Source organism: Oryctolagus cuniculus, chromosome 1 (assembly GCF_051225735.1).
Source record: "Oryctolagus cuniculus isolate XC-2025 breed Fujian yellow rabbit chromosome 1, ASM5122573v1, whole genome shotgun sequence".
In the NCBI taxonomy this organism is placed as follows: domain Eukaryota; kingdom Metazoa; phylum Chordata; class Mammalia; order Lagomorpha; family Leporidae; genus Oryctolagus; species Oryctolagus cuniculus.
This window is the reverse complement of record NC_142867.1, coordinates 56,882,380-56,910,253: the sequence shown is the minus strand read 5'-3', so window position 1 is coordinate 56,910,253 and position 27,874 is coordinate 56,882,380. Positions and strand designations below refer to the sequence as shown.

The 27,874-nt window shown below is 44.3% G+C and overlaps 1 protein-coding gene and 1 long non-coding RNA gene across 6 annotated transcripts in view; one reads left to right on the top strand and one right to left on the bottom strand.

Annotated features, from left to right (window-relative positions):
• Positions 1 to 27,874, bottom strand: part of LOC138849589 (gamma-aminobutyric acid type B receptor subunit 2-like) — a 45,105-nt gene that overhangs the window by 7,567 nt on the left and 9,664 nt on the right. For 2 of the 4 annotated variants that reach the window (XR_016231639.1, XM_089329331.1), the window contains exon 3: positions 8,587 to 8,748. Coding sequence is in view for 1 of the 4 variants with exons in the window: in XM_089329331.1 (XP_089185457.1) it covers positions 8,587 to 8,605 (19 nt within the window). In the remaining 3 variants the exon portion in view is untranslated. Of the gene's footprint in view, positions 1 to 8,586; positions 8,749 to 26,385; positions 27,581 to 27,874 lie in introns of those variants that run through there. The other 2 variants (XR_016231638.1, XR_011388529.2) reach the window with 2 other exon arrangements.
• Positions 18,932 to 27,874, top strand: part of LOC138849592 (uncharacterized) — a 71,897-nt gene continuing 62,954 nt past the window's right edge. Inside the window, exon 1 of one of the 2 annotated variants that reach the window (XR_016231652.1) lies at positions 18,932 to 19,089. This is a non-coding gene — a long non-coding RNA (uncharacterized LOC138849592). The remainder of the gene's footprint in view (positions 19,090 to 27,874) is intronic. The other variant, XR_016231653.1, reaches the window with a different exon arrangement.

Genomic DNA, 27,874 nt, shown 5'->3' with positions numbered 1-27,874 from the left:
CAATTACTGGATCATGGACAGTCTATTCAATAAATGGTGCTGGGAAAACCGGATTTCCACGTGCAGAAGCATGAAGCAAGACCCCTACCTTACACCTTACACAAAAATGTACTCAACATGGATTAAAGATCTAAATCTACAACCCAACACCATCAAATTATTACAGAACATTGGAGAAACCCTGCAAGATATTGGTACTGGCAAAGACTTCTTGGAAAAGACTCTGGAGGCACAGGCAGTCAAAGCCAAAATTAACAATTGGGATTACATCTAATTGAAAAGTTTCTGTACTGCAAAAGAAACAGTCAGGAAAGTGAAGAGGCAACTGGCAGAGTGGGAAAAATATTTGCAAACTATGCAACTGATAAAGGGTTAATAACCAGAATCTACAAAGAGATCAAGAAACTCCAAAACAACAAAACAAACAACCCACTCAAGAGATGGGCCAAGGACCTAAGTAGACATTTTTTCAAAAGAGGAAATCCAAATGGCCAACAGACACATGAAAATATGTTCAGGATCACTAGCAATCAGGGAAATGCAAATCAAAACCACAATGAGGTTTCACCTCACCCCAGTTAGAATGGCTCACATTCAGACAACAGATACTGGTGAGGATGTGGGGAAAAAAGGACACTAATCCACTGTTGGTGGGAATGCAAACTGGTAAAGCCACTGTGGAAGTCAGTCGGGAGATTCCTCAGAAACCTGAATATAACCCTTCCATACAACCCAGCCATACCACTCCTTGGAATTTACCCAAAGGAAATTAAATTGGCAAACAAAAAAGCTGTCTGCACCTTAATGTTTATTGCAGCTCAATTCACAATAGCTAAGAGCTGGAATCAACCTAAATGCCCATCAACAGTAGACTGGATAAAGAAATTATGGGATATGTACTCTATAGAATACTATACAGCAGTCAAAAACAACGAAATCCAGTCATTTGCAACAAAATGGAGGAATCTGGAACACATCATGCTGAGTGAAATAAGCCAGTCCCAAAGGGACAAATATAATATGTTCTCCCTGATCAGTGACAACCGAGCACCTAAAAGGAAACCGGTTGATGTGAAATGGACACTATGAGAAACACGACTTGATCAGCCCTTGTCCTGACTGTTGAGGAACAACTTAATACTTTATACCTTTTAGTATTTTTTTTTTGTTCTACTTAATACTATAGGTTGAACTCTTTAATTAACACACAACTCTTCTTAGGTTTTTAAATTTAACTGAAAAGTGATCCCTGTTAAATATGAGTGGGAATAACAGAGGGAGAGAGGGAGGAGATGTACAGTTTGGGACATGCTCAATTGGGCTTGCCTCAAATGGTAGAGCTAGAAACGTGCCAGGGGATTCCAATTCAATCCCATCAAGGTGGCATGTACCAATGCCATCTCACTAGTCCAAGTGATCAGTTTCGGTTCACAATGGATCATAATGAAAGGATTAAGAGTCAAAGGGGCTTGCGCCGTGGCTCAATAGGCTAATCCTCTGCCTGTGGCGCCAGCACCCCAGGTTCTAGTCCCGGTCGGGGTGCTGGATTCTGTCCCGGTTGGCCCTCTTCCAGGCCAGCTCTCTGCTGTGGCCCGGGAGTGCAGTGGAGGATGGTCCAGGTTTTTGGGCCCTGCACCCGCGTGGGAGACCAGGAGAAGCACCTGGCTCCTGGCTTTGGATCAGCGTGGTGCGCCAGCCACAGTGGCCATTGGAGGGTGAACCAATGGTAAAGGAAGACCTTTCTCTCTGTCTCTCTCTCTCACTGTCCACTCTGCCTGTCAAAAACAAACAAACAAACAAACAAAAGAGTCAAAGGGATCACATAAACAAGACTAGTGTCTGCTAATACTAACTGATAGAATAGAAAAGGGAGAGAACAATCCAACATGGGAAGCGGGATACACAGCAGACTCACAGAATGGCAGATGTCCTAAACAGCACTCTGGCCTCAGAATCAGCCCTTAAGGCATTCGGATCTGGCTGAAGAGCCCATGAGAGTATTTTAGGCATGGAAAGCCAAGACATTCTGGCAAAAAAAAAAAAAATCCTAAACAAAAGATCTCTGCGAATGAGATCCCAGTAGAAAGAACGGGCCATCAAAGAAGGAGGTACCTTTCTCTGAAGGGAGGAGAGAACTTATACTTTGACTATGACCTTATCTAAATAAGATCGAGTTGGTGAACTCAAAAGGCTTCCATAGCCTTGGCAATTCATGACAAGAGCCTAGGGTGATTACTGATGCCATAAATAAGAGTGTCAATTGGTAAGTCAACAACAGGAGTCACTGTGCACTTACTCCTCATGTAGGATCTCTGTCCTTAATGTGTTGTACAATTTAAATTAATGCTTTAACTAGTACTCAAATAGTACTTTACACTTTGTGTTTCTGTGTGGGTGCAAACTGTTAAAATCTTTACTTAATATATGCTAAGTTGATCTTCTGTATATAAATATAATTGAAAATGAATCTTGATGTGAATGGAATGGGAGAGGGAGCGGGAGATGGGATGGTTGTGGGTGGGAGGGGAGTTATGGGGTGAAAAGCCACTGTAATCCTAAAGCTGTACTTTGGAAATTTATATTTATTAAATAAAATTTAAAAAAAAACTTATGTGATACAGTAAAACCAGTGTTAAGAGGAAAGTTTATAGCAATTGGTACCTACATTAAGAAATTGAAAAGGCACCAAATAAATGAGCTATCAATGCATCTCAAGGACCCAGAAAAACACAGCAAACCAAACCAAAATTAGTATGAGAAAAGAAATTATTAAAATTAGAGAATAAGTGAAATTGATACCAAAATTCACACAAAAGATCAGTGAAATGAGAAGCTGGTTTTTTGAAAAAATAAATAAAACTGACAAACCACTGGCCAAACTAACAAAAAAAAGGGGGGGGGGAAGAAGACCCAAAAAAAGAGAAGACCCAAGTAAAATTAGAGATGAAAAAGGAAATGTAACAACAGACATGACAGAAATAAAAAGAATCATCAGAAATTACTACAAAGAGCTGTATGCCAGCAAACTGGAAAACCTACAAGAAATGGACAGATTCTTGGACCCATACAACCTACCTAAATAGAGCCATGAAAACACAGAAAACCTAAGCAACCCAATAACCAAGATGGAGATTGAATCAGTAATGAAGACCCTCCCAGCAAAGAAAAGCCCAGGACCAGATGGCTTTACTGCTGAATAGTACCAGACATTGAAAGAAGAACTAGCTCCAATTTTCCTGAGCTATCCAAAGCAACTGACTGATTCTTCCAATCCATGAACATAGAAGATTTTTCCATTTTTTTGTATCTTCTTCTCTTTCTTTCTTTACTGTTTAGAATCAATATCATCAAAATGTCCATACTACTGAAAGTACTTTACAGATTCAATGTGATCCCAATCAAAATACCAACAACATTCTTTACGGATATAGAAAAAAAATGGTGAAATTCATATGGAAACATTAGAGACCCTGAATAGCTAAAGCAATCTTACAGAGCTAAAACAAAGGCAGAAGCATCACAATACCAGATTTCAAGACATACTACCGGATAGTTATAATCTAAACAGCCTGGCAGTGGTGCAAAAACAGATGGTTAGACCAATGGAACAGAATAGAAACACCAGAAATCAAACCACACATCTACAACCACTTATCTTTGACAATGGAGCTAAAATCAATCCCTGCAGCAAGCGCAGTCACTTCAACATATGGTGCTGGGAAAACTGGATCTCCACATGCAGCAGTAGAAAGCAAGACCCCTACCTTACACCTTACACAAAAATGTACTCAAAATGGATTAAAGACCTAAATCTAGATGCAATAAAATCAAATTGCTAGAGAACACTGGGGAAATCCTGTAAGACATTGGCATAGGTAAAGAGTTCTTGGAAAAGACCCCAGAAGCACAGGCAATCAAAACCAAAATTGACAAATGGGATCACATCAAATTGAGAAGCTTCTGTACAGCAAAAGAAACACTCAGTAAAGTGAAGAAGCAGAAGGGGAGAAAATAGTTGCAAACAATGGAACTGATAAAAGATTAATATCCAGAATATATAAAGAGATAAAAAACTCAACAACAACAAAACAAATAACCTAGTTAAGAAATGGGCAAAGGACTTAAACAGGCATTTTTCAAAAGAGGAAATCCAAATGGCCAACAGACACATGAAAAAATGCTGAGGAGCACTAGCTGTCAGGGAAATGTAAATCAAAACTATAATGGGGTTTCATCTTACCCCAGTTAGAATGGCTTTTATACAGAAATCAACAAACAACAAATGCTGGTGAGAATGTGGGGAAAAAGGTACCCTAATCTACTGTTGGTAGGATGTAAACTGGTACAGCCAATGTGGAAGACAGTATGGAGATACCTCAGAAACTTGAATATAGACCTACCACATGACCCAGCCATCCCACTACTGGGAATTTACCCAAGGGAAATGAAATCCACATATAAAGAGTTATCTGTATCCCTATGTTTATTTAACCTCAATTCACAATAGCTAAGATATGGAATCAACCCAAAGGCTTGTCAACCAAAGACTGGATAAAGAAATTATGGAATATATACATTATGGAATACTACACAGCATTAATAATAATAAAAAAAGACATCTTGTTGTTTCCAACAAAATGGATGAAACCGGAAAACATCATACTTAGTGAAATAAGTACCAAAAGGACAAATATCATATGTTTTCCTTGATTTATGATAACTAACAGAGCAGTTTGAGTCCTGGCTGCTCCACTTCTGATCCAGCTCCCTGCTAATGGCCTGGAAAAGCAGTGGAAGATGGCCCATATCCTTGGGCTCCTATACCCCCGTGGGATACCCGGAAGAAGCTCTGGCTCCTGGCTTCAGATTGCTCCAGCTCTGGCCATTGCAGTCATCTGGGGAGTGAACCAGCAGATGGAGGAACTCTCTCCCTCTCTAACTCTGACTTTCCAATAAATAGATAAATCTTAAAAGAAAATCACAAATTACAAAATTCAAAATCCACAAGATGTCCTATAACGTACGTGACACTGACTTTAAAAGAAAATGAGTAAACGTTATTTACCTTCCCCTAAATGCACAAGACAAAAACTTTGGGAACTGGCATAGAAATAAATTAGTTCAATGCACAAATCAAAGGCTTAAATTTATATTTATACCATAGTACAGGAAACCAAGGCTGACTATGTTCTCCCTAAACTTACTGAGTTCAGTAAGTATCCAACACAGCTAGTCACACATAATTCCTTGGTTAGCTTCTCTCACCTAGAGTCTGCTTGCCTCCCTTCCAAAAGTGTAGAATGAAACATCACCACTTGGAACTTTGCTAAGCTTTTAACCCAGGCTTTTAATCAGAGCTGGGCAGTAGCCTAGAGGTTAAGAAATGGTGTAAATGGGCAGGCACCGTGGCCTATCAGGTAAAGCTATTGCCTGCTGTGCTGGTATCCCATATGGGTGCCGGTTCGTCTCAGCTGCCCCATTTCCAATCCAGCTCCCTGCTAATGTGCCTGGGAAAGCAGCAGAGGATGGCCCAGGTGCTTGGACCCCTGTACCTACATGGGAGACCCTGAGGAAGCTCCTGGCTCCTGACTTTGGACTGCACCAGTGTCGCTCCCCGTCTTCGTGGGGGAACGACACAAGACCCTGCGCTGTTCTTTCTGTCTGCTCGGCCCTCCCCGGGTTTTGCTGCTGGTTCTTCCCGGGTTGGCTACTATCCCTTCCACCTCCGTGGAAGGGCAGTTCCCCCTGGCCACATTCCCCACTTCCGCAGGGGAGCGGCACACCGCCGGCCGGCTCTTCTCGGGGGCTGCACAGGTGTTCCCTCAGCTAGATGTTCCCCTTAGATGTTCCTGGTGCATGCCGTCTCTCTCCTCCTTTATAGTCCTCCTCCGCCAATCCTAACTCGGCTGCCCACACGCCGAGCACGCTGCTCTCCTCCAATCAGGAGCAAGTCCTACAGTTTATTAGCTGAACTGGAGGCAGCTGTGTAGAAGCTGTTTTCTTCTCTCCCAGCGCCATATTGTGGGAGAGCAGATGCATAGAATAAGTCTTAATTCCAGTAACTCAGTCTAGTCCGAGCTGCTCCCCACATAGGAGAGCAGATGCATAGAATAAGTCTTAATTCCAGTAACTTAGTCCAGTCCGGATTGCTCCCCACACACCAGCTCTGGCCCTTGTGGCCATTTGGGGAGTGAACCCGCAGATGGAAGATCTCTCTCTCTGTCTCTTCCTCTCTCTCCCTTTTCCTGTAACTATGCATTTCAAATAACAAATTTAAAAAAAAAAAAAAAGGATGGCATAAGATGCTCATGTCTCACACTGGAGTAACTGAGTTTCACATCTGGCTTCAGCTTCCTGCTAATGTGTACCCTGGAAGGTAATAGGTGATGGTTCAAGTAGTTAGGTTCCCACCATCCATGTGGGAAACCTGGATTGAATTCCTGGCTCCTGGCTTTGGCCATTGCAGGCATTTGTGGGAGTGAATCAGTGGATGGGAGCTCTCTCTCTCTCTCTCAAATAAAAGAGGTTTAAAAACCTGTAGCTCCTCTGGTAGCAGTATCCTATGCCTAAAGATTTTACATTTAATCAATGTCGAGCTACAGTTCCCCAACATCTCAATCTCTTTTTTTTCTTTAATTTTTTTTATTTTTACTTTTTTTATTTTTTGACAGGCAGAGTGGACAGTGAGAGAGAGAGAAAGGTCTTCCTTTGCCGTTGGTTCACCCTCCAATGGCCGCCGCGGCCAGCGCGCTGCGGCTGGCGTACCGCGCTGATCCGATGGCAGGAGCCAGGAGCCAGGTGCTTTTCCTGGTCTCCCATGGGGTGCAGGGCCCAAGCACCTGGGCCATCCTCCACTGCACTCCCTGGCCATAGCAGAGAGCTGGCCTGGAAGAGGGGCAACCGGGACAGAATCCGGCGCCCCGACCGGGATTAGAACCCGGTGTGCCGGCGCCGCTAGGCGGAGGATTAGCCTAGTGAGCCACAGCGCCGGCCCAACATCTCAATCTCTAACTGCCTGCACCATCCTACTTCTGGCAAGCTTGTAACTCATCTCTGAGGGGCCAGTGCTGTGGCACAGCAGGTAATGCCATCGTCTGCAGCACCAGCATCCCATGTGGGCACTGGTTTAAGACCCAGCTGCTCTACTTCCAATCCAGCTATCTCCTAATGACTCTGGGAAAGCAGTGGAAGATGGCCCAAGTCTTTGAGCCCCTGCACCCACGTGGGAGAGCTAGAAGAAGCTCCTGGCTTCAGTCTGGCCTGGCCCAGTTCTGGCCAATGCATTCATTTGGAGGATGAACAAGTGGATAGAAGATTACTCTGTCTCTCCCTCTCTGTCTATAACTCTACCTTTCAAGCATAAGTAAATAAATAAATCTTAAAAACAAACAAACAAAAAAAAAAAACAGGGGCCGGCACTGTGGTGCAGTAGGTTAATCCTCTACCTGTGGTGCCGGTATCCCCTATGGGTGCCTGTTCTAGCTCCAGCTGCTCCTCTTCAGCTCTCTGCTATAGCCTGGGAAAGCAGTAGAAGATGGCCCAAGCACTTGGGCCCCTGCACCACATAGGAGATCCGAAGAAGCTCCTGCTCCTGGTTTCGCATAGGCCCAGTTCCAGCCATTACAGCCATTTGGGAGAGTAAACCAGCGGATGGAAAATCTTCTCTCTGTCTCTCCCTCTCACTGTCTATAACTCTACCTCTCAAATCAACAAAATCTTAAAAAAACCAACCAAACAAAAAAAACACCTCATCCCTGAAGCCAAAGTTCAAATAGTTCCTTCTCTGAAGTTTCCTCAACTTCTCGGGTAGAAAATGTTCTTTTAACTACACTGCCACTACAGTCTGTGGAGACTTTTTTGTGGCAACTAATTACTGTATTTTTCCAGCTCTGACAAATAAAAATTGTATAAATTCAGGGTGTACAATGTTGTTTCGCTATACACTGGGAAATCCTTTCCACATATCAAAACATTGTATTTGCTATGGTATAGAATCCAATACATAAATATTTATTGAATGAGTCACTTTTGACTTTGTGAAGAGAAAATTCAGAATAGAAAAGAAATAATCTTTACAACTGTGTAGATGGTGGAAAGAAAACAAAGGAATTAATTTCTATCTCTAGTTTCCATGTTTTAGATCAAGTCTGAAAACTGCTCATCAGAGCAAGGCCAGGTACTTTTATGTCTCAGATTATTTCTCATCTTACTTCATCTTTCTTTTGTCTGTGACCTCACTATAACCAGCACCTATAATTGAGAGCATGTCAGAGTACCAGCAACCTGCGCTGCTCCTCTAGCCTACCCACCCTCTAATCACATTTATATTCCAACAAATGTACCTCTTTAAGCAGAGCTCCCTCCACCCCAAGGGACCTGGACACCAACCAAGCTTCAGGTGTAGTCCTGCCGCTGTGTATATGAATAATGAATTTACTTCTCTTACTTTTAATTGCACATAGGCATACTTTGAGAAAGCTTGATGTCATCAGGTGAAAGTGCCCCCTGACTCTGTACCTGAGGGTGCGTTTCCACTCTGAGTGTGATGGCTTACATTAGATCATGTGACAGCTGTGTCCCAGTTACCTGCTATTTTGATATTCATGTTGTTATCCAGCAGGAGGTTTTCAGCCTTGAGGTCACGATGCACAGTCTTTCGACTATGACAATAATCAACAGCAGAGAGGATCTGCCAGAATTTTCACCTGGCTTCAGATTCATTTAATCGTCCATGATAAGCAAGATAATCTATGAAAGAGAGAATTTAGAATTACTCACCAAAGTATAATAACTTCACTATTCGTACTGAGGGACTTGTTTTCCTCAAAAAGATTCTATTTATTAATTTTTAATAAACAAGGATTAGTGTTCAAATCACATCCTGTTTTCCAAGTTTCTTGCTTTTGGAGAAATAATTCCAATCATACTTCAGTGGAGTCCAGATGAATGGTGACAGTCCACACCTAAAACAATTCAAAATTCTTTAAAAATTTATTTTCACTTTATTTCAAAGGCAGAGAGAAAGAGAGATAAATTAATTGACTGATCTTCCATCCTTCGGTTCACTCTGCAAATGCTTCCAACAGCCAGAGCTGTGACAGGTCAAATCTAGGAGCCTGGTGGCAGAGGCCCCAAACCTTGGGCCATCTTTCACTGCCTTCCCAGGCACACCAGCAGACAGCTGGATCTGAAGCGGCACTCCAACATGGGATGCTGGCATAACAAGTGGTAACCTGACCCACTGTGCTGTAATGCTGGCCCTGCCACATGCTTTTTTCAGCACTGTAGATACTTAACTAGCTTTTAAAAATTATTTATTTATTTGAGACACAGAGAGACAGACAGCACCCTTCTGTTAGCTTGCTCTACAAATACCTGCAATGGCCAGGTCTGAGCTAGGCCAAAGCAAAGAGCTAGAAATTCAATCCAGGTCTTCCACATGGGTGGGGTGGCAGCCATGCAATTTTCTGAACCTTTACTGCTGCCTCCCAGGATCCATATTAGCAGGAAGCTGAAATCAGGAGCTGGTGGCAGGAACTGAACTCAGGTACTTTGAGTTGGGACGTGGGTGTTCCAACTGGCGTCTTAATTGCTAGGCAAAAAGCCTGCTCCTGTAGATATTTTTAACATTTAAAATGGGGCTTCCAATGAAGGCTGAGGAATCAGAATGTCTGGGTTCAATTTTTGTTTTCACGCTTGCTAGCTAGGGGACCTTGACCTCCTGAATCCTCAATATGCTAACCCCAAAATAGAGGTAATAATAGAATCTATCTTACAAGGTTATGTGAAGATTAAAAGAAAAAAAAAGTCAATCAAAAAAAGAAAATAAAAACTCTGGTTAATGACTAACATACAAAAGTTCTCAGAAAGTTTGCTGCTATTATTCAATTATCACACTATTGGTGTTTGGTTTTTTTTTTTTTTTTTTTTTTTTTTGACAGGCAGAGTGGACAGTGAGAGAGAGAGAGAGAGAAAGGTCTTCCTTTGCCATTGATTCACCCTCCAATGGCCGCTGCAGCTGGTGTGCTGCGGCCGGCCCACCATGCAGATCCGAAGGCAGGAGCCAGGTGCTTCTCCTGGTCTCCCATGGGGTGCAGGGCCCAAGCACCTGGGCCATCCTCCACTGCACTCCCTGGTCACAGCAGAGAGCTGGCCTGGAAGAGGGGCAACCGGGACAGAATCCGGCACCCCGACCGGGACTAGAACCCAGTGTGCCGGCGCCGCAAGGCGGAGGATTAGCCTAGTGAGCCGCGGCGCCGGCTATCAATTATCACACTATTGGTGTTGTTATATTAGGCTACCTTTCTTTCCTAACCACTCTACTATTTGGACCTTGTAATAAGGTTTCTACGTTTCACGACAACTGAAACTGCTTTAAAGTTATTAGCAACTCTGTTAGGCTAAAATCATTACCTTTTCCCAGTTATCATTTTTTTAAATGACCTTTCAATTATATTTGGCTCTTACTTGGTCTTGAAATAAACACCTCTCCCTATTGATTCTGTATTTCTGTGGTTCTCTTCCATTCCTTTCACCAAGAGGTACTTCTTTCTCTGCTCACTCCATAAAACTACTATTATCTAATGTGGGCCTTTGTCTTTGCTTTTCTTTTTTTTTTTTTTTTTAAAGATTTATTTATTTATTGGAAAGGCAGAGAGGCAGAAAGAGAGAGAAAGAGAGAGAGAGAGAGAGAGAGAGAGGTCTTCCATGCACTGGTTCATTCCTTTCTTTTGCTACACTCATTCCTTCATAGAATTAATCTAAACAATCTCATCTTTGATCTGCATTATTCTTAGCTGGACAATGCTAGTGTTTTTTTGTAATCTTCTAATTGTGCCTCTCTAAGGGGTGCCTTTTTAGTCACCTCAGCCAAGAGATGCCTTAACACTTTGAACTGGGGCTGTCTGCTCACAGACCCCACTGAGAATCTAATGAAAATTAACATGCATACAAATGTATAAATTTACTTTGCATACAATTTCAATGGGGACTGTAAAATATTAGGTTAGTGAATTCTGCCCTGAGGATTCTATTCATTACTTGGAAATTTTATAAAAATAATCTACAGATTTGCCAATCACACTTGACCTTCTAACAGTTACTTCATTGCATATCTATACAGATTTTCTGGTCAATGCAATGTTATCAAGATTGACCTCATCTTTCTTTTTATAAACTTCATTAACATCTTCTAAGTCACTATAACTATCACCTTACAGTCACTGAACCTCAAAAATTTTATAGTTCTTAATAATTCATATATATGACCACCAATGAATACTAAAACTGTGGTTCTCAATGTATGTCCATAAATTTTTTTTATTTTAATTTTTTTTTTTTTACAGGCAGAGTGGACAGTGAGAGAGACAGACAGAGAGAAAGGTCTTCCTTTGCCATTGGTTCACCCTCCAATGGCTGCTGCAGCCGGCGCGCTGTGCTGATCCGAAGGCAGGAGCCAGGTGCTTCTCCTGGTCTCCCATGGGGTGCAGGGCCCAAGCACTTGGGCCATCCTCCACTGCACTCCTGGGCCACAGCAGAGAGCTGGCCTGGAAGAGGGGCAACCAGGACAGAATCTGGCGCCCCGACCGGAACTAGAACCCGGTGTGCCGGCGCCACTAGGTGGAGGATTAACCTGTTGAGCTGTGGCGCCAGCCATAAATTGTTAACTAAGGTCCTAATAATTAGGTTTCAAGTTATACAGTTTTAGAAAAAAGTTTATTTATTTTCATCTACTTGCAAGGCAGAGTGACAGGACAAAGAGAGAGGAAAGAGCTGCCATCCACACGTTCACTTTCCAAATGCCTGCAGTAGATGGGGCTGGGGCAGGCTGAGCTTGAGGCTCAGAATTCCATTTGGGCCTCCTACATGGGTAGCAGGAACCCAAGCACTTCAATCATCATCTGCTGCTTCCTAGGATTCATTAGCAGAGAGCTGGACCAGACATGCAGGTGACAAGACTTGAACCAACATGTCAATATGGGATGCAGGTGTCCCAAGTGGTAGCTTAACCCACTGCACCACAATATCTTCTCCAAAGTTTTATGTAGTATAATTAATCAATGTTTTTGTTCTGCTCTTATCATAAAAATCTAAATTTCATAGCACAGTGCCTACCAAATAATAATTGCTCAATGAATGTTAGCTACTATCATCATGATAACCATCACTCTCAAGTGGTATCCCTTCTGTTCCCCTGGTGGAAGGGGCAGATGCCCCCAGAATCTTACCAATGAAGTGGGAAAACCAACCCAGATGAGTTCCCTTGTTTCAGGGATGTCAAAATCTTTTTTTAAGCCGCATATCCTTCATCCAGAAACCATTAGCATACCTCAAAGTTAGAGATGAATAACTGTCCAAAACATTAATAATTTATGCAATTAAATATTTCATGTTATGTTAAAAGGACTTAATTTGTAGTGTCTTCAATTTGCAATTTGGGAGTAAAAGGCTGATGTCCTCCAAAAACTCAGATAATTAATAGTCAGATGTTCCTAACCCATACATTCACAAAACTTTTACATTTCTAATTACTAAATTTGAAGAGAAATAAACAGTATTTTCAGGAACATGACCTCTATGAGCCCTGAGGCTCCAAGAAGGCAATCAAAAGTGACTCATGGGGCCAGCGTTGTGATGCAGCAGGTTAAAGCCGCAGGCTGCAGCGCTGGTATCCCATATGGGCACTGGTTCAAGTTTTGGCGGCTCCTCTTCTGATCCAGCTCTCTGCTGTGGCCTGGGAAAGCAGTGGAGGATGGCCCAAGTCCTTGGGCCCCTGTACCCACATGGGAGACCCGGAGGAAGCTCCTGGCTCCTGGCTTCGGATCAGCTCAGCTTTGGCCATTGCAGTCATTCAGGGAGTGAACCAGCAGAATGGAGGAAATTTCTCTCTCTCTCTGGTTCTACCTCTCTCTGTAACTCTTTCAGAAAAAAAAAAAAAGTGGTTCATTTGTGCTCCTCTAATGACTCTGAAGAACCACTGTTTGTTTTTTTTTTAATCCATTTATTCATCTGAGAGGTAGAGTTAGAGAAAGTCAGAGGGAGAGACAGACAGAAAGGACTTCCATCCACTGGTTCACTCTCCAAATGGCTGCAATGGATGGAGCTGGGCCCATTCGAAGCCAGGAGACAGGAGGCGCAGTAGCCAGGACTAGAACTGGCACCCATATGGGATGCTGGCACTGCAGGTGGTGACTTTACCCACTATGCCACAGGGCCGGCCCCTTCTCTGGCTTTTTGAAATGAGAAGAGTAAGTGAGAAGGGCCAAAGCATCCCTGATGTGCAAGTAATCATTCAGTGATTGTACTTTTGATTAGAAGGTGGATTTTTATTTTTATTTATTTTATATATATATATATATATAGAGAGAGAGAGAGAGAGAGCGCTCCCATCTGCTGTTTTACTCCCAGAATGCCACAAGCCTGGTTGTTCACTATCCAGATGCCTACAACAGCCAGGACCAAAGCTTGGAGCACAATCCACAGAAGTGACAGGAATCTGATTAAGCCAGCACTGCTGCCTCTCAGGTCTGCGTTAGCTGGAAGCTGGAGTCAGGACCCAGAGCTGGCAATGAACTTAGGTGCTCCAGTGTGGAATGTGGGCATTCTTAATGCTCGGTTAAGCACCTACTCCTAGGTGGACCTTACTGAGTTGCAATGCTCTATTTTGATTCTTTTTTTTTTCTTTTTCTTTTTTAATTTAGCACAAACTTGATAGTCACCCAACTTGGGAGAGGTGAGGATATTGTTAAGCTCTGCACCACATTTCTGGAGTAAGTGAGCTTTATGGTCTGGGATCCTTACAGCTCAGACATGATAGGAACCTCAGAAATTACTGAGGGGCTGTGGCACAGCGGGTTTAAGCCATGGAATCCCATGTGAGCACTGGATGGAGTCCCAGCTGCTCCACTTCCGGTCCAGCTCCCTGCTAATGCTCCTGAGAAAGTAGCAGAGGATGGTCCAAGTCCTTGGGCCCCTGTACCCATGTGGGAGACCCAGAAGAAACTTGTGGCTCCTAGCCATTTGGGGAGTGAACCAGTGGATGGATAGACCTCTCTCTCTCTCCATCTGTCTCTGTAACTCTGCCTTTCAAATAAATAAATCTTAGAAAAAAATGATGAAAGATGAATAGGCCCTTCTAATTAAAAATATTAAGTTGAGGGGCTTTTTTGTGGCATAGCAGATAAAGCCACTGCTTGCAATGTTGGCCTCCCATATCTGCGCCATTTCATGTCCCAGCTGCTCCATTTCCAATCCAGCTCCTGAGAAAACAGTGGATGATGGGGGCCAACACTGTGGCATAGTAGATAAAGCTGCCACCTGCAGTGCTGGCATCCCATATGGACACTGGGTTTTTCCTAACTGCTTACTTCTGATCCAGCTCTCTGCTAATGGCCTGGAAAAGCTGCAGAAGATTGCCCAAGTGCTTGAGCCCCTGTACTGACATGAGAGACTTGGAAGAAACACCTGGCGCCTGGCTAAGCCCTAGTTACTACAGCCATTTGGAGAGTGAACCAGATGGATGGAAGATCTCTCTCTCTCTCTTTCGCCCTCTCTTTGTAACTCTGACTTTCAAGTAAATAAAATAAAATAAGTAACTCTTGGTTTGTTTGACTTCTAAAAAATATTTCATTTTAAACATTTTTTTTTTTCATTTTAAACATTTAGGCCAGCGCTGTGGCTCAATAGGCTAAACCTCCGCCTTGCGGCACCGGCACACCAGGTTCTAGTCCCAGTCGGGGCACCGGATTCTGTCCCGGTTTTCCCTCTTCCAGGCCAGCTCTCCGCTGTGGCCCGGGAGTGCAGTGGAGGATGGCCCAAGTCCCTGGGCCCTGCACCTGCATGGGAGACCAGGAGAAGCACCAGGCTCCTGGCTTCCGATCAGCGCGATACGACTGCCGCAGCGGCCATTGGAGGGTGAACCAATGGCAAAAGGAAGACCTTTCTGTCTGTCTCTCTCTCACTGTCCACTCTGCCTGTCAAAAAAAAAAATTAAAAAATGTTTATTTTCATCTACTTGAAAGGCAGAGAGATCTTCCATCTGCTGTTTTCACTCCCCAAATGCTTGTAATATCCAGTGTTGGGCCAGGCTCCAAGCACATGAGCCATCCTCTGCTGCCTCCCAGTATGCAATAGCAGGAAGCTGAATCAGAAGCATAATAGTGGGGACTCTTTTTAATTAATTAATTTTATTTATTTATTTATTTTTTGACAGGCAGAGTGGACAGTGAGAGAGAGAGACAGAGAGAAAGGTCTTCCTTTTGTCGTTGGTTCACCCTCCAATGGCCGCCACGGCTGGCGCGCTGTGGCCGGGGCACCGCGCTGATCCGATGGCAGGAGCCAGGTGCTTCTCCTGGTCTCCCATGGGGTGCAGGGCCCAAGCACCTGGGCCATCCTCCACTGCACTCCCTGGCCACAGCAGAGAGCTGGCCTGGAAGAGGGGCACCCGGGACAGAATCCCGCGCCCTGACCGGGACTAGAACCTGGTGTGCCAGCGCCGCTAGGCGGAGGATTAGCCTAGTGAGCCGCGGCGCCGGCAATTTTTTTAAAGATTTATTTATTTGAAGATAGAGTAGCAGAGAAAGAGAGAGAGAGATAGGTCTTCCGTCTGCTGATTCACTCCCCAGATGGCTGCAATGTCTGGGGCTGTGCTGATCTGAAGCCAGGAGCCAGGTGCCTCCTGGTCTCCCATGCAGGTGCAGGGGCCCAAGCACATGGGCCATCCTCCACTGCACTCCCAGGTCACAGCAGAGAGCTGGACTGGAAGAGGAGCAACTGAGACTAGAACCCAGCAACCATATGGGATGTTGATGCCGCAGGCGGGGATTAACCAAGTGAGTCACGGCGCCGGCCCCTCAGAGATATCTTTCTATTCATAGGATCCCTAAGGTAGAAAAGCAATAAACTAGTTCTCAAAGGTTCTCCTATTTTAAAATTAAAAAAAAAGAAAAAAAGAAAAAACCAGCTTAATTGAAGGACAATGAGACAGAGTGAAATGGAAAGCTAGCTCCTATCTGGTGATTCACTCTTCAGTTATCCATGGTGGCCAGGGCTGGGGCAGGACTAAGCTGGGAGCTGAGAACTCAGTCAGGGTCTCAGGTAGATGGGTCTCTGCCACCCACATGGGAGACCCAGATTGAGGTTTCCTTTCTCAGCTTCAGTCTGACCCAACCCTGGCTGTAGTAGACATTTGGGTAGTAAACCAGCTGATGGAAGAACTCTGTCTTTCCGTCTCTTGCTTTTCAAATAAGTAAAATTAGATAAACAGAAGTTAAAAAAGAAACCACAATTATGTAACCACTACCATAATCAAGATTTAAAGCAATTCCATCAACCTCCCAAATCTTTGAGAGCTCTACTATGGCTAAATTTATCTTCCTTTGGGATCTGATTCAGTGGCCTTTTACTTCCCCTCCCTAGGCCATTCCGCCTTTCCAGGAAGCTCTTGGTCTTTAAACTGATGGGAATAAGCAGGCCACTGTGTTCAGGCTAAGGGATAGAGCTGGCTGCAGCACACAGAAGGCCATCCACTCAGACTCTCAAAATGCTCAGTCCAGGGGGACAAACACAGGAGGGGGGGAGAGAGGTCAAGGGAGCACACTCTGAGTCAGTCCTGAGCTTGTGGGAGAGCCAACCACCCTGCCCCTCATTCTCACACTCACACAAAACAATTACTTACACATGCTAATACACAAATATACATCTAGTATATAAAAGCAAATATATATACATGATCATCCCTATGAACAAATGCTTGCTTAGCCATAGGAATAAGCTCAAATAGACATATACCTGTGCATGAATGCGTGTACATGCTCACAGCAATTTTGGGGAAGTTGTATCACTTGGGGACACGATCAACAATTTGTTCCTCCTATTGCTCAATTTCATATTTTAGTCTGCTTCGGGTATCAGACATTGTCTGGGGATGTTCCTGCTTCCTGAGGTTTTGTTGTTCTTGTTGTTGTTGTTTTAATGTAAAGACTTATTTACCTATTTGAAAGGCAGACTTACAGAGAGAAGGAGAGTTGGACAGAGAGATCTTCCACTTGCTGGTTCACTTCCCAAAAGGTTGCAATGGCCTGGCTGGGCCAGGCCAGGAACCAGGAGCTTCTTCCAGGCTCCCATGTGGGTGTGGGGCCAAGCACTTGGGCCATCTCCTGCTGCTTTCTCAGACACAATAACAGAGAGCTGAATTGGAAGTGGAACAGCTAGGACTCGAACTGTTGCCCACATAGGATGCTGGCACTGCAGGTGGTAGCTTTACCCAGTATGCCACAGCACTAGTCCCACCATCAATTCTGACTGATGTGGGGTAGCAGGAACAGTGTTATATGGCTGGCTGATTAACTTTTTTTTTAATCTGACAGGTAGAATTATAGACAGTGAGACAGAGAGAAAGAGAGAAAGGCCTTCCTTCCATTGGCTCACTCCCCAAATGGCCGCCACGGCCAGCGCTGCGCCAATCCGAAGCCAGGAGCCAGGTGCTTCCTCCTGGTCTCCCATGCAGGTGCAGAGGCCCAAGCACTTGGGCCATCCTCCGCTGCCCTCCTGGGCCACAGCAGAGAGCTGGACTGGAAGAGGAGCAACCGGGTCTAGAACCCGGCACCCATCTGGGATGCTGGCACCGCAGGTAGAGGATTAACCAAGTGAGCCACGGCTCTGGCCCTGGCTGATTAAGCTTGTGTGAGGAGGGCAGACTGGAAGAAGGGAAAAAACATATATAAAAAGTTTTAATGCTATTTTTAAAAGTGTTCAGTTAATTTTAGTTGTCAACTTGGCTGGGCTAAGGAATGCCCAGATAGCTGGCAATATTGGGTTGCAGGTGTGTCTGTGAAAGGATTTCTGGAAAAGACTAGCATCTAAACTGGTAGACTGAGATGCCCTAATCAGTTTAAGTAGACACCATCCTGTCAGTCCATTGAGGGCCTGAATCCAACAAAATGTCATAGGAAATGCAAATTTGCTCTTTCACTTTATTGAGAGGCAGAGACAGACAGGGGGATGGGGATTGATCCCATCTGCTAGTTCACTCTCCAGATGCCCTCAACTGGCCAAGCTGGGAGCCAGCAACTCAAGTCAGGTCTCCCACACGGGTAGCAGAGGCCCAATTACCTGAGCCATCACCACTGCTTCCCAGGGTCTGCAACAGTAGGAAGCCAGAGTCAGGAGCCAGAGCTGAGAATCAAACCTGAGTTTTCCCATATGGACACAGATGCCTTAACTACTAATGTCCGGAACTAGGACATTCATCTTCTGTGTGGACACCGGGCCTCCTGGTTTTCAGGCCTTCCGGTTCAGGCTGTTACACTGCTGACTTTCCCATGCCTCCAACTAGCAGAGAGAACATCAAGGAACTTCTTAGCCTCCATACCCATATAAGCCCCAATCTCTCATAATAAATCTCTTTTCTTTATTTTTTTTTTTAAAGATTTATTTATTTGAAAGTCAGAGTTACACAGAGAGAGGAGAGGCAGAGAGAGGTCTTCCATCTGTTGGTTCACTCCCCAGTTGGCCGCAAAGGCTGGAGCTGCACGGATCTGAAGCAAGGAGCCAGGAATTTCCTCCATGTCTTCCACGTGGGTGCAGGGGCTCAAGGACTTGGGCCATCTTCTGGGGCCATCTGCGACCTGAGCCCGTGACACGCCAGGTTAAAGAGATCTAGGGCCTCTAGCAGGTGACCAGGAGAGCAGCACAGCAAGGGCCAGGGCCACGGCTCTGCGGGATATATACCCACTCTCCCTGCACCGCCTCAGCCCTCCCCAAGGGAGTCGCAGTCCGGGAGGTGGCGGTTGCGGGGGACCTGGCAGGGGAGAGTCGCGCTGCGGCCACAGCCAGGGCAGCTGCGGTGGCCGGTGGCCGCGGGAACCGGGCCAGGGCCGGGGGCGGTGGCCTGAGCCGCGGTAGCGGCGGGCGGGGCGGCCTGAGGGCGGGCGGGCGGGAGCCTGGGTGCGGGTGCGCCGACTACTTTGTCATCTGCGGGCTGGACACCGAAACCGGGCTGGAGCCGGACAAGCAGTCTACGCCCAGTGCCCGCCGCGACTCGGGGCCCTGAGGAGAGCTTCCCGCACCCCGCTTTGTCCCGGGAACCGGGTGAGGGTCGTCGGGAGGGCTCCGGGCGGCGCGGGCGAAGGGGACGTTGGCCAGGGGAGGGAAGCGGCCGGACTGTCCCTGCGCGGAGAGGGAGCGAGCGGCCGCTCCGGCCCAGGCGCTGCGGGCCTGTGGTCGGCCACAGGGACGAGGGCAGGGATGAGAGAGTTAGTGTCGAATTAGGGGAAACTTGTCTTCTAAACACCCGATAGGGAGAGAAAAGGCATCCCGCGTCCTAGTGAAAGTAAGCCTGCCCCGCTCCACCCCGGGCCAAACAAAACAAAAACTTGGTGAGTTTCTCTGGCCTCTTCCCAACAAGCCTGTGACACCAGTTCCTCAAAACCGTTATAACGCAGGCCCCTGGGTTTTCCTGCTCTGCCCCTCTGGCTGGGACGTGAAGTAATAAAGTGAAGTTGGCCCGCACCAGGATGGAAGGTCCCTTGGCGCTGGGAAGGGCTTGCGGCCCCCGGCCATGCCCTTTTGTGAAAAGTAATCCATGTCCCTTTTGAGGACCAGGGTCGTTGGTGTGTGTCCGAGGGGGCTGGCTTGTGGAGAGGCTACTCAAGCCATCTTTCCAAGCCAAGGTAGTGGGGGAGTGGAGAGGGGCCCTGATCACATCTGGCATTCGGTGCAGATCAGGGTCAGGATTATTAAAACACCCCTGAATTCCACTGCACCACCATTGGAGCCTTGGAGTTGCAACAACTTGGAAAAGTTTTTGGCTGGAGCATCCCGTAAGCAGGTTTCAAGTGGGCGGAGGTTTGTTGTGTCAGACTTTTAAGTTGTGTCATCCTGATTTGATGAGGGAAACTCCTTTGCACTTTTCTGTCATGATGTGGTCACTCTCCAAAGTGCACAGCCTGCTGACTAATTTTACTTTGCTTCAGAGATGACAGGACAGATTGCTTGGTCACCAGAAAAATTCCAGGGTTTCTTCTGGGGGAAAAAAAAAAGTTGTGTGCATGCTTCAAATGACAAAACATAGACTGTTTCTTTAAAAAAAATTTGAGATAAATTGGTGCCTTAAGAAGGCCAGAAAAGATACTGAATTGCCTCAAATTACTAGTAGTTAGATGAAAAAAAAAATCATGAACTGGTGATGTAGTTACCATTAGGCCTTTTGTTGGGTTATTTATTGTTTCAGGTTCACTTTTTTAGATACTCAGATACTTATAATACAGATGTTAATTTTTTTATTGGTCTTATATGGATTAAGTTTGTAGCCTGATGCAGCAGTTGGAATTCAGTTCAAGGTATTGTTGCTGGAAAGGATCTCAGAGAGGAAGATGAGGCCCAGGAAGGATAGTAGTGCTAAATCCCGGTTAATAACTTGACCCTTTGTCCTGTGCTCCTCCCATGACGCTCAACTGCATCTCATTGGCCTGACTGCAGATGTTTAGAAAGCACTAACAGGTTGAGAAAGATTGAAAATGACAAAGGTCTTCTTAACAGAAAGTTTAAGGTGGTAGAATAAATCAATGTTATTTTTATGCTGTGCTTTTGAGTATGTGTTAAATTGTATAGACATAGGTTTTGGAAAATAGAGAGGTTTGCAAATGACAAAATATAGGAATGAAGCTGGGAAGTACTATTAATGGGTTTTGGGGTCAAACATTTCTGTTTTGCTGTTGACTATCTCTGTGACTGGGGATGAGTTGAATAATTCTGCCAGGGAAGAGAGAATATAAGTAAAAAAAAAATCTCATCAAGTAGACTCTCAAAAAATGTGAAAAAAAATCTCATTTCATTAAAAGAGAAATGTTATTATTCTCTGTTGTACTATGTGAAAGCTTATTGGAAGAATAAAGAAAGGGGGTTGAGTTGTATAAAATATACAAAGGAGAGCACTTCAGTCTTTTTAAATGTGGTTGCAGTAGTGGAATGCCAAAACTATCTAATAGGCGACCTTTGTTAATAGGCACTGATTGAAGGACTTTTTTTTTTTTTTCTCCTTCATTTCATTCTGGGGGTTGGTAGGGGAATCTGGACTACCAAGAGAGAATCTTTGAATAAGACAAAATGGAATACAAATAGCTCTCTGTGAGTCCATGCTGAGACTCTCCAGGGTGCATTTTCTCTTCTCAGCCTGCCTTAGAGCTCCCAAACTGATGATGTCATAGCCAGTAAAACTTCAGGAAATTGTGAATTGCACCTAGATTCTCTAGGGAGGTGCTGAGGAGTCTCTGTCTCCAAGCAAATTAAATTGTGTGGGCATACCTCAGGTAGCTTCCTAAAAAGTGAACCCAAAATGAGCAAATCAAAGCTCTCCAGTGTTCCATCTGGTTTTGTGGAGAAGGGGTAAGATTTGTGCCTCTGTTTAGGGTAGTGAGCACAGCTTGCTGTGATGATGGGGGCTGAGATCACTGGGTTTTGTAGGAGTCTCACCTTGTCCTCTCCTTCCCCTTTCTTGCAAACTCAAGCATTTAAGCAAGTCATGGCGTTCTTTGTTGTGCAAGCAGATGAGGAAGGTGTGAAAATTAATTTTTGTTTTTTCTTCTGGTTGTTGAGGAAGTACTTTGAGTTGGAAGTAGAACAAGGTAATCTATGGGTAAAGTACAAATCTGGTTAACTTTGGAAATGGTGTATGTTTTCTGTCTTTTTTGAACTTATTGGTTAGATAAGGAAATCTGGAAGAATGGCTTCTAATTTCTGGTTTTCTATTTCTGTTGGTCCATCCTAAGTGAGGAGGCAGACGGTAGTAGAGTCCAGTCCTTCTTTCCATCCCTTTAATGTGGTTGTGTCCTGGCATCTTCCTTTTCCTTTCTTCTTCTTCTTCTCTTTCCCCACCCCCCCAAAGATTTACTTATTTATTTGAAAGTCAAAGTGACACAGAGAGAGAGGGAGAGGCAGGGAGAAAGAGAAAGAGGTCTTCCATCTTCTGGTTCACTCCCCAGTTGGCAGCAACAGCCAGAGCTGTGCTGATCAGGAGCCAGGAGCTTCCTCTGGGTCCCCCACATGGGTACAGGGGCCCAAGAACTTGGGCCATCTTCCACTGCCCTCCCAGTCCATAGCAGAGAGCTGGATCAGAAGTGGAGCAGCCGGGACATGAACCGGCACCCATATGGGATGCTGGCACTGCAGGCAGCAGCTTTACCCGCCATGCCACAGCACCAGCCCCTCCTTTCTTCTTATTGTCAGCATCCATGACAGCAGAACACTTTGTGGTGAGGTGGGATTTGAGTTTACTTTTCCCATCTGCCTGAGAATTAAGGTTCCAGAATCCTTATGACTCATTTCTCACCTTGGTATCTCTAAGTTCCTCTGAATTGACCCAGTCTCAGTATTGGCATGTAAGTATCCTGAGTTCTTTCATCCAGTATGCCAGTTTTCCCAGGCTCTAGCAGAGTGACTTGCCAAGAGTTGAAGAGAAAGGGATAGAGAGAAGGAAAGATGGAGACTGGCAAGGAGCCTGTATGAACTTACTTAAAACATTGAGAATACACTGAAATCGTCTGTTCAAGTCACTCTTAGGAGAGAAAAACTGCTAACTGTCCAGAAAAACCTGAAGACTCATCAGTTCATAGTCTTCCTTAACCGTATTGTGCTATATTAGAACTTCAGAATTATGGGATGTCAAACATGGATGCACCCTTGAAAAACGATATAACCTTCTGATTTTACAGATGAGGAAATGAGGTCCTGTGAAAGTGGGAGAATATCTGTCTTCTCTTGCTGTGTTTCATTCTTTTGCTACTTGAGAATATTTTGCATTCTTTAAAATTTTTTTTTTATTTTGCATTCTTTGTAGTAATCTGATGGAGGCAGAGGCAAGTAAATATTTGTGTTGTGTGGGCAAGAGCAGACATTATGGTGTTTTTTCCCCTAGTCCAGGTTTCTGTTTAATTTTAATGTAGAGTACTGTGTGTGATCATCATTATGGGTATCATAATTTTTTGTTTTAACTTTTGATATAATTTTATACTTAGAAGAAACATTGACATGAATAGAACAGAGGACTCTAGCACATTCTTTAGAATTATGAACATTTTGCCCCATTTGTTGTATTACTTATATGTGTGCCCTCCATATACACCAGACATGCATACACGAGTGACTTTATTAGATATATTTCATATGCCATGTAATTTACTTATTTTTTAAATGATTTTTTAAAAATTTATTTGAAAGGTGGAGTTACAGAGAGGCAGAGGCAGAGGCATAGAGAGAGATCCTTTATCTGCTGGTTCACTTCACAGATGACCACAATGGTTGGAGCTGTGCCATTCTGAAATCAGGAGCCTGGAACTTCTTCCAGGCCTCTCATGCAAGTGCAGGGGCCCAAAGAACTGGGCCATCTTCTATTGCTTTCCCAGGCCATAGCTGAGAGCTGGATGGGAAGCGGAGTAGCCGGGACTTGAATCAGTGCCTGGCACCGCAGACTAAGGCTTTAACCTGCCGAGCCATGCCAGCCCTCAGGAGTAATTCTTCAGCCTGGCATTTGAGGCTGTTTTCACTGTGTCCTGTTCCTCCCTCCCTGGTTTGACTCCTTTCATATCTCCATCTCTAGCCTTGATGAACTGCTTGCTGTTGCCTTCACACACTTTTATCTGTCACTCCTTATCGTCCCACATGCTGCATCAAACATCTTTTTCCCTTCCTCTTATACCTGAGGAGTTCCTGTCGACCCTCCAGAACACAGGTCAGAGTAAAAACTTTTAGAAACCTTCCCTGATCATTTTCCAACCTGGAGACCTGCCTTTGCTGTGTTCTGAAGACCAATTTTTTCAAACCTCTTCACCGCCTTTCCTAGTCTTGTTTTTATCATGGTAGACACTGATTAGTAAAAGAATAATAAAACAGAAGAACTTAGTTTATCTGGGCTGTAGCCTAGCTAATCAAGCACATTGTGATATTTCTCCTAGTATACTTCAATACTGTTACAAAGTGCTATAATTTGAAAACATTGTTCAAAAGCTTCTGTTCAGGCCGGCGCCGCGGCTCACTAGGCTAATCCTCCACCTAGCGGCGCCGGCACACCGGGTTCTAGTCCCGGTTGGGGCGCCGGATTCTGTCCCGGTTGCCCCTCTTCCAGGCCAGCTCTCTGCTGTGGCCAGGGAGTGCAGTGGAGGATGGCCCAGGTGCTTGGGCCCTGCACCCCATGGGAGACCAGGAAAAGCACCTGGCTCCTGGCTCCTGCCATCGGATCAGCGCGCTGGCTGCGGCGGCCATCGGAGGGTGAACCAACGGCAAAGGAAGACCTTTCTCTCTGTCTCTCTCTCTCACTGTCCACTCTGCCTGTCAAAAAAAAAAAAAAAAAAAGCTTCTGTTCATAGCTCTACTGTCATATACTTTTATTCAGTTTTTCCAGTTTCAGAAAGGAGTATCACTGTCATCAATTTAATTTTTCAAGCAATACTGATTAGACATTTGTTTAGAAAGGAACCACATTTTTAGATTCAAGAGGAGTGATTTTTAGACTACTTCTCTTTCAACTGTTATCTACTGAAAGGCTGAAAACTAATTCTGTTCTAAAATGTATGTTTTGGGGGCTGGTGTTTGGTGCAGTGGTAAAGTTGTCAGTTGGAATGCCTGCATCCCCTACCAGAGTGCCTGGGTTCAAGTTGCAGTCCTTCTCTCAATTCCAGCTTCCTGAAAACGCACAGCCTGAGAGGCAGCAGGCGATGGCTCAAGTACTAATGCTCAAGAGATGCAGACTGAGTTCTTGGACAGACTGAGTTCTTGGATCCTGACTTCAGCCTTGCCCAAATCCAGTTGTTGCAGGTATTTTGGGGGGAATGAAATAGCAGTTGCGAGATTTCTCTCTCTCTTTTCCAAATAAAATAAACATAAATAAATGAAACATAGGTTTGGGACTATTCCCCATTAGGCCCAAAACTATGAGCTACCTGCAATATGGGCATAAACAAATCAAACAGTTTCTCAACCATAACCAATTATTTAGTTCAAATAAGAATTATCATATGAATCATTGTCGCTCCCCCACCCGCAGAGGAACCACACCGGATGCTGTTGATTCCCCTTCCATAGGGTTTTTTCCCCCTTTTATAGTCAGGTTTCTATCCACGCGCTGAGCACGCCGTTCTTCTCCAATCAGAGATTGGATCAGCTCCTGCAACTTGCAGTCATGTCAGCGCCATGTTGTGGGGGACGGGCCCTGCCTCCCACAGATCCCCCTTCTTTTTATTCTTTGTGGCATGGGTACATGCCTGTCTTAGGTGCCCCGCAGCGCATACTCTGCTTACCTGTCATCAAGGATACAGGAAGCATGTCCTGTCCTCTGTCTTAGGTTGCTAGAGTTGCCCACAGGTGCTTACCTGTCTGCAACGAGCTGCCACAGCCTCAGCACTTTCCCCAGCTGTGCGCAATTGCAGCCGCCTACTCCCTGGGTTTCCCTAGTTTTACTCCCTAGGTTTTCCCTAGTTTTACTTTACTTCCTAGGTTTTCGAATCCGAGTCACAGCATCACTTGTCGCTCCCCCGCCCACGGAGGAACTCCCCCTTTTATAGTCAGGTTTCTATCCATGTGCTGAGCACGCCGTTCTTCTCCAATCAGAGATTGGATCAGCTCCTGCAACTTGCAGTCATGTCAGTGCCATGTTGTGGGGGACGGGTCCTGCCTCCCACAGATCATGGTACTTTCATCCTCGGTGCAGCTTATGGTTCATCAGAGACTTCTAAGAATATGGTTAGTTTCTTTAGAAACATCTTCTTTAGAAATAATATCTATTATAAGGCTCAAAGGGGAAATGCTCTGATAAAATCTGACATAAGAGTCCTCTGTAGTTTTAGAATTTTTCAAATGTTTGAGTGGCACATCTTAGCTTCTCATTTTTAGAGACATATCACAAGACAGTGGTCTTCACAGTTTCTAAGATTTGTTAATTTACTTGAAAGGCACAGTTACAGAGACACACACACACACACATACACATCTCTCATCCACTGCTTCACTCTCCAAAGGGCTGCAACAACCAGGGCTGGGCCAGGCCAGACCAGGAGCCTGGAACGGCGTCTAGGGCCTCCCACATGGGTAAAGGGGCCAAGTACTTGGGCCACCTTCTGCTGCTTTCTCAGGAGCATTAGCTGGAAGCTAGATGGGAAGTAGACCAGCCAGGACTTGAACCTGTGGATATTGTGTTGCAGGCGGCTTAACCTGCTGTGCTACAATGTCAGCCCCAGTCTTCACATTGTTTTACCAAAAGTTGTTTTGTCAAATATATGTATGTATGTAGGCATGTGCACATGTATTTGTGTGTGTATGTGCATATATATATATATCTATATACATACACAGACACATTTATATATACAGATACATATACAGACATAAATACACATGTTTCACTGTATAAATTTATTATAAAGTACATTTAAGAAGACAAATATAAACAGAAATAGAAGTTCTAATATTTTCTTCTTACATTCCTAAGGACAATTATGCTAACCCATTTAAGTGCATATAGTGGTAACATAAGGAAAAAAGGTCTTGATTTGTAAGCTATTTCTATGGTGGAAATACTACTCCCATTGCAGGTTTTAACTTATTAATGTAATGTTAATCAGTTCTCAAAATTTTTAAAAATTTACAACCATTCCTACAAGCCTATACAGGTTGGGTTTAGCAAACCATGGTGTGCACACCATATTTTGCAGATCAAAGTCATACTGTAACATTTCAGCTTAAAAGCAGTTTCCAAAAAGAAAAGTTCTACATATTAATGAATAGAAAATGTTTAAATGTTTTACATTATTCTTAAATATGAATTGTTCTTGAATAGTCTTTATCTGATAAAACAGTACAATTTTTAAATAAGCAAAACTCAATAAATTCATCAAGTTTAACACAGGTATAATAAATGCACAATTGCAGACTTTTTTTTTTTTTTTTTTTTTTAGTGAGAACTGTATCTTTATTGCCTTTTATTTTCAACAATGATTACTTGAACTTAAAAAAAAATAAAAGCCTAATGGTTACTGAACAGCCAGACTTTTCCAGCCCACTTCATATTCTCTTTCAGCCATTTGAGGGCGGAGCAGTGTTCCAGGCTGTAGACTTGCTCCTTGTTCACGTTGACGGTCATGTGCTTCACGAAAAGCTTAGGGTCCGAGATGCGAGCGGCCATAATTAACCTTTCCACCGCGGCCTGGTAATCGTCCTTGCCCCGGGGTTTGCTTTCTTCACACCTTGAGAATTCTGGAAACCTGGTAGATTCTGCAAAATTTCAAATGTCTGTCTGTAAAGGCTCTTGGCTAAGAGTTTATGTGCAATTGTGCAGAGCAAATTATGTCTATTAAGCACATCCAGTCTATCACAAGGCCATGGTGGTGTATTGATTATCCATTCTGATTCCCTCAATATCCAAATGGCACCATCTAGGCTTCCACTTTTTAGAAAAATTTCTGCTGCAATATTCACAATTTGACATCTTGGTGCTAACTTCTCAGGGCCTGTAAGTCCTTTTAAACTCGTAAAACGTATTTTCAGTTCATATAGTTTATCTAAGACCTTCCTTCCCTTGGACCACTGCAACACCCTGTGATAGAAGTACATAGCACTGATTCCGATTCTTCCCAGCAAAGTTTTATCTACTTCACTATTTTGTGGATCTTTGCTAACTGTTTCAGCAAATTCACAAAAAGGAACACTTGGTTTTTCTTCTTTATAGTCTTTAGTTAGTGCTTCAGCAACGCAAGTACAAAACATTACACTAATGTATAAATTTCCCAATTTGGTCCAGTCACCTTTCTCTTTACAATACTCTATTTCATTCAAAGCTGAATCTAAATCACAGTTCCAGTTCTTTTTAAATGGCCTCATTTGTAACCTG